The sequence below is a fragment of the Lactuca sativa genome, chromosome 2 (assembly GCF_002870075.4).
Source record: "Lactuca sativa cultivar Salinas chromosome 2, Lsat_Salinas_v11, whole genome shotgun sequence".
Taxonomy (NCBI): Eukaryota; Viridiplantae; Streptophyta; class Magnoliopsida; order Asterales; family Asteraceae; genus Lactuca; species Lactuca sativa.
Window position 1 is genome coordinate 97,477,704 of NC_056624.2, and position 6,922 is coordinate 97,484,625.

General features: G+C 31.5%; 1 protein-coding gene across 2 annotated transcripts; it reads left to right on the plus strand.

The window, feature by feature from the left end:
• The first annotated feature begins 282 nt into the window (after positions 1-282).
• Positions 283-5,934, plus strand: LOC111911668 (uncharacterized). Of its 2 annotated transcripts, XM_023907421.2 has the most exons (15): positions 284-583; positions 1,989-2,223; positions 2,423-2,502; positions 3,091-3,129; positions 3,280-3,298; positions 3,549-3,602; positions 3,856-3,983; positions 4,106-4,174; positions 4,270-4,355; positions 4,444-4,553; positions 4,671-4,721; positions 4,872-4,930; positions 5,289-5,333; positions 5,528-5,602; positions 5,695-5,934. In XM_023907421.2, the coding sequence occupies exons 1-15, from the start codon at positions 443-445 to the stop codon at positions 5,812-5,814; spliced, it is 1,311 nt and encodes a 436-aa protein (XP_023763189.1). In that variant the 5' UTR covers positions 284-442; the 3' UTR covers positions 5,815-5,934. The 2 variants fall into 2 exon arrangements, with proteins under 2 accessions (XP_023763190.1, XP_023763189.1); XM_023907422.2 differs by lacking the exon at positions 3,549-3,602 and having other exon boundaries at positions 283-583.
• The last annotated feature ends 988 nt before the right edge of the window (positions 5,935-6,922 follow it).

Below are 6,922 nucleotides of genomic sequence, written 5' to 3' on the forward strand. Positions count from 1 at the left end.
AATATAGGTCGGGTATCGGGTATTATTTTCTTAAGGAAATACCCGTTGTACCCGATCCGTTCTACCCGAAACCCGAGATTTTTAGCTGTTCAACACCCCTGGAGTAGACCTAATAAGACTATAATCAAAGAGGCCCTAAAAACTTGATAAAGGATACAACGAAAAAATTGAAAGAATATAAAGGTTATTTTGGAAATACTTTTTTTAGGGTTTAACAAAAAAATAATAATCTGAAAATATAAGTTATAACCGTAAAATGAAAAACTTCAGCTGTCATCTGTGCTTTCATAGAAATCAAGGGGGTTGTCTGCAGTTTTTTTTCGACAGAGGGATTAGGAGGCAGATAGAAAGTAGAAACCTTCACCATTAAACCCTCAACGGACCATCTCGGTCTGCTTCCCTACTACTCAGAATTTCAAACACAAATGCCTAACAGTTGAAAATGGTTTGCTGTCAGTTCTCCAATCATCTACTTAACAACGTTTGCAGAATTCTTTACTGCTGCGGAAGGAGCTTTTCAGCGAATCACAGGGCCAGAACGCCTCATCATCTCGTTTCCCCTTCACGTATACGATTTTCCAAGGTATTTCTCGCAAAACAGCAAATTATATGCACAGTTTTGTGACATTGGATATAGTAATGGGGTCTTACTCGGTATATTATTGTGCAACTATGCTTATTGCTCATAATTCGATATATTATAATGCTACCTCATATAGTGAGAGCGAATATAATGCTTTATCCGATACATTTTTTCATATGCTTCCATTTTTGGGGAATATGATACTCCTCATAAGCAAAGTGAATATATTAGGCATTTCGTTGAAGAGTTAACAACCATAGGGCGCTTTTTTTTGTATTGTAATCCTATTTCTTCAAAAAGTTGGGAAAAACTATCAGTTTTGGAAATTGGGAAGCCATTTGACTCAATATTCATATTGCATAATGTCAGAAAAGAGGAGGAATATGCTATTAGGTGAATTTGTGGGGTAAAATCCATGTTTGGTGATCATGCTTCACTGGTTGTCACATTTTCTCATGGAACTTGAAGTTTTCTTATTATTGTTAATTCATGTACAATGCTCTTAGAACCATAATCATACAAATGTTAATTAGTTAACTAACTATCAAATGGAGCATATGTGGGCTTTCATCAAGAAGATCTGCCTCTATACCATTTGGTGCAAAGCAAAGAGATTGAAAGTAGATAGGGCTACATGGGCATTTCTATAAGGCCCATTTCTTTTGACTGCAAACAATTCGACTAGTAGATTGAAATATGGTAATATGGTAGTATATCATTTCACCCAGATCTTTAAGACCTATGATTCAAATCAAGATCTTTAGTTGTTGGAATGTGATTTTATTCTTGTTAAACATGCTTTAACTTTGAAAAAGATTAAAGATCTTAAAAAGTTAAATTAGGATGATAGGTATTAGACATAGTTTTACTCCAGTGCCTTTATGATGCTATGAAATTGCAGTTGCTATTTATGATAAATAATGTAATACTTTGTTCCGATGTTTGTCATGTTGTGCAGCTTAACTTCATTTGCTTTTATGGTATTTTTGTACTTTTATCAAAATTGTGTTTCACAATTAATGGAAAAAGTTAGTAGAAAAGGGTCTTTCAGTCCAAGGGTCAACCAACCCATTTGACACATTCTAAAAATATGAAATAGCGCTTAACATATATGATATATGTCATATGTAAAACTGTAAGCACCCTTCTAGAACATTTTTGTACTTTGTTCATATATTTTCATAACTGCTGACATCATAGTTATAGGATTTCTCTTTCTTTATTGTTTTGTTGGAACTAAATTTAAAATACATGAAACTTTGATCTCCAATGTCAAGGATTGCACTACAATTTGTTATTCAGTTATAGAAGAGTAAGTTAGTCTATTATATAGGACCATTATACACTGCAAGTTGAAGCTACTTACTATATTGATCTAACTGAAGATCTATGTACTTGAATCCAGGGTTACCACAAAGTGTCAAATTCTTTGAAGTCAGAACTCTCTGGAACTGGAACTACTCCTGTTGTTTCTCTTAAAGATTTGGGAACTGTTGAAAGAGAAACAACACTAAAAGAAAGCACTTCCTTTGATTCTTCCCATAAAACAGATAATGTAGTAAATATTGATTCTTCAAATGGTCGAGTGATGCTCATTGATGGCACTTCTATCATCTACAGATCTTATTACAAACTTCTTGGTGAGAATTTTTAATGATTCATCTTCATTTAACTTAATTATGCATCCATTGCCTTAACTTCTATGAAAATCTATTAGTCAAGTAATTGAAACTTGTTTGTTATAGAATTCAGTGAATGCTTGATGTTTCTAACCTTCCACTTTGTTAACTAAACTCTTATTTATCTTACTAACCTTTTTTTTGTGTTTATTCTTGCTAGCTAAGTTACATCATGGGCATTTGTCTAATGCGGATGGCAATGGAGATTGGGTCATGACAATATCTACAGCATTATCACTCGTTAGTCATGCTCTTCATTTTAAGTGTGTGTGTGTGTGTGTGTGTGTAAATATGAAATGATGAATTGTGCAATTAAGAGCAAACCCTAAAAAGATCATAGATTGAGCCTCAAATGAAAGAGCTACATGCTAACTCAAAACTCGTAGGTTTTAATTAGGATGAGCTACATGCTAAGTTAATGATTGTAAAAACAAGCAATTGATTTATGATTTGTATTAAATTTGTTTTGATGTGTGCAAATGTTATTTGCATGTGGATATGAACATGAAGTTTTGGCTGGAATTTCTTATCAAGGTTGATTATGTGAAAAATCAGAGGATGTATAATACATGGAAAAAAGATGAGATTTGACATTAAAATTGTAGTATAGATAGTTAAATAGAAATCAAGAGTTGAGTGTTTTAGTAAATAAGTATTATTTTAACCAATGAGAAAGTGTGTTGGGAGATTTTACATTAGAAACTACAGACGATTACAATCAAAGAAGTTTTAGCATTTACATTAGAAAGTGTGTAAGCTTTTTTTATTAATAAATAAATAAAGATGTAACTGACTTAATACTTATTTTGATTTTTTTTTTCTTAACAGATCATTGATGTCTTGGAATTTACTCCATCACATGTTGCGGTATATATCTTCTCATTTTTATCATCTGTTGTATTAGATTAATGAAGTGACATAATTATGCATTCTCAATCTCTCTCTTTAAGGTATAACTTTTTAATGCAAACTGGATTCGTGAAGCTCACTTGTAATTTCTTATTTATTAATTTGCAGGTGGTTTTTGATCATGATGGTAAGGCTTAAACCTTAAGGAGTCTGCTTTTGCTTCTCTTCATTGCTATTCGTGCAAGTATTTCAATTCTTTAGGCATATTCTCTGTCAATCATAATTATATCAACCTTCTTGTGATTTTTGTTTTCCTCTTCATTTTATCTCCCATAAATTTAGAAGCCTCTTAAACTTGCAACTGATTTTCTTCATTTTTTTTTTGTGTCTATGAAAAGTTTCTTGATAGGCCCTGTTTTGATAACTAACATTTTCAGGCTTTTCCTTTGGTAATACGCCTCAGTCATCCAGACAAAAATTTATGGCAAAAGGTATATTTATTTATTTATTTTTTCCTCCCTTTATTCCATGGATTATTTGTTCTTGAAAATGGAATTCAAATTCATGGTTTTGTATGAGTTTGTTTGCATTGGATGCTTAGAGGATGAGAACAAGTACAAGTTATGTTTTACTTTTAAGTCCAAAACAATCTGTGTATGCAATTCTTGAAGGAAATAATGAGAAAGGTAGTAAGGGGTATATTGGTAATTCTCTTATGAGAAAATGTTGACTTTCTTTTTTTAGGTCAGACTTTTCGGCACACTCTCTACCCTGCATACAAGAGCAACCGTCCACCAACTCCAGATACAATAGTGCAAGGCCTTCAATACCTGAAAGCAGCCATCAAAGCAATGTCCATTAAAGTCATTGAGGTAACAATAAGTCAATAACATAACATCTTTTTCATTGCTTTTTATTAATTTATAAATTATAAATTATAAATAAAATTATGGTTTCTTGTATCGATGGATGATGTGTCACCATTTCAAGGTAGGTTCCTGGTGTTGAAGCTGATGATGTCATCGGGACCTTGGCTCTTCGCAGTGTTGAAGATGGCTTCAAGGTAAACATTTCTTTATCCATCCATAATAGCAACATACTTCCATTTTTTTCAAATTAAATTAAATTAATTACCTTTTTTTTTATTTGTTGTTACAGGTTCGAGTTGTGTCTCCAGATAAAGACTTTTTTCAGATATTATCTCCTTCATTACGCCTTCTTCGAATTGCACCACGTGGTTTTGAGTTAGTATCACTTTGTTTCATTTTTATAAATGTAAAATCGAGAGAATCATGTATTATATTATTATTATATTATTTTCATATGCTACAGAATGGTTTCATTTGGAATGGAGGATTTTGCTAAAAAATATGGAGCAATAGAACCTTGTCAGTTTGTTGATGTAATGTCACTTGTTGGTGATAGATCTGATAACATACCAGGTATTTTTAGGATACTGGGTTTTAATTTTATAATCATATTAGGCTTTTTGTATTGTATGTTTATATCTACTTATTAATGAGCTTTATGTCATCTCTGATAAAATTACATATTTGCAGGAGTTGATGGAATTGGGGATGTGCATGCAGTGCAGCTAATCTCAAGATTTGGTATATAAACTTTGCACATCTCCTTAATTTTCATATTTTAAAAAATTAGGAATATTATTATTAAATACTGCTGAATACATGTTTTAAAACTTCTTTTTTCTTTTTCATATTTCATTTCACTTTTTCAATTTCTTCCACATTTTTTAAAAGGCACGCTGGAGAATTTGCTGCAACATGTTGATCAAGTTGAAGAGGAGCGAATAAAAAAGGTGACATAATCTTATTGATGATATTAATGAAGAGTGATTTTTATCATTCCAAAATGAACCTACCATATCTGTTCTGTTGCTTCCATTTATATATTTATTATAGCATCTTACCTTTTTTTTAATTTTTTTTATTAGTTACAACTTACAACATTATAAAATATCTACCCAATTATAGCAATCTCATCAAAATAACAAAGCAATTTCTGCTACTATAATTGGGTAGAATTTTCAAAGTACAGTGTCTTAATAAGAAAAAAAAAGTGAAAATACAATGGAGTAATAATAAATGGAAGTATAATGCTATTTCTTCTATTTAGTCCTTTACTCTAAACCCTGATTTGTGAGTTTTCACATGTAGGCTTTGATAGCAAATAAGGAGCAGGCTTTATTGAGCAAAGAATTGGTAAGTGAATATCACCATTTGCATTACACTTTTGTGCATGTGTCGAGGCTTTAAAAAAATTGTGCTATATACAAGAAATAGCAACGTACTTTTTTTTTTCCATTATAAAATTGTACTTTACAATCTTTTTCTTATGAGGCATTATAGTCTTCAGTTTAATTTTTATATTTGTGCCACATCTTATGTTTTGATAGGCACTTTTACGTTCTGATCTTCCACACTACATGGTGCCATTTGCCATCAATGATCTCATATTTAAAAAACCAGAGGCTAGTGCTTTCTATATATTTATTTTTGTGGCCATGAGCATTTTATAGCCTTTTTTTTTTTAAATAAAAATAAAAATTGTTTTCTGATACAGGACAATGGGGAGAAATTTACAAACCTATTGACAGCAATTGGGGCATATGCAGAAGGCTTTTCGCTGGATTCAGTTATTAGAAGGGCTTTCTATCTGTGGAAGAAGCTTGACAAATCATAAATATCAAACTTGTCCCAAGTATTTTATTACTTTGTGTGGGGTTTTAAGAACAAATCTATGGGTCAAATTTCCATGGTGAGCAGAAATTCTACAATATATATCATACAAATATATCGCTCAGAGTCTGCTCAAAAGCTTAAACGGACTGGTTGAAAAGATAGCAGATAAAAAAAATTGACGTTTGGTAAAACCAGCTGATAAGCCGGTTAAAATATGTAAAATGACGTAAAAAATATGGTAGAAAAATATATATATATTTTTAATATATCTGGGAGAATTTTAAAAAGAGCACAATAAGCTCGTTCAAATGCTAGTTTAAATTGTTTTTTTTTTGTCAAACATTAAAACCTAAAAAAAAATTGAAAAATAAACTAAGGTGTAGGGTGCTAAACATAACCTAAATCAACCAACACTCAATCCGTTTATTATTAACAAAAACTTGAATATCAGAGTGCATATATTGAAGCTTTTGTTCATATATTTATGACACAGAGATTGATTTGAATTTAAAGGTTCTACATGTCTTGACACATCAATAAAAAAATTATATCAAGGCCCAACGTCTTTTAAATAGATTCTCCAAAATCGAGTGATTGTACAACAATTTTTCATTCATCCTCTTTCTTCACCCATCGTTCAACTACAAGAAAACCCTATCAATTTCCTCCCTCTTGTTTTTCTGATTTTTGCATGTTTGTTTTGATCTATGTTTTTGCATAATGGTTTGCTTTGTCAAAAACAAGAAAACCAAGCACGGTGATGAAAATTTTGATCTTTGTTCCTCAAAACAATCTTGATTCGTTCATGTATGTATGTGTATAGGTGAAATTTCATCTCATGAATGAAGCTTAAATCATTGCGTAGCTTATAAAAATCGAAAGTAATTGAGCACTCTTCCTCATCACACCTTGTGTCGGCTAGATCTCCCGCTTCTCTCATGTCTGAGTCAAGTCAAATGTGGAATATTGGTGGAATGTGGATTTAAAAAAACATGTACCACTTTGCTAAGAAGAAAGAGGAAAATCAACTCTATTGAACAAGTTTGAGATTTTGCAACAAATTTTTTTTTGCCAAAGTACATGGAATTTTTTGAGAAAATTGCAAATTT

Bases quoted from the DNA above. Each gene is read 5' to 3' on its own strand.
- LOC111911668 (XM_023907421.2), top strand. From the start codon at position 443: ATGGTTTGCTGTCAGTTCTCCAATCATCTACTTAACAACGTTTGCAGA. The intron at 4,356-4,443 runs GTTAGTATCACT...CATATGCTACAG, and splicing joins ATTGCACCACGTGGTTTTGA to AATGGTTTCATTTGGAATGG. The intron at 5,603-5,694 runs GCTAGTGCTTTC...TTTCTGATACAG, and splicing joins TCATATTTAAAAAACCAGAG to GACAATGGGGAGAAATTTAC.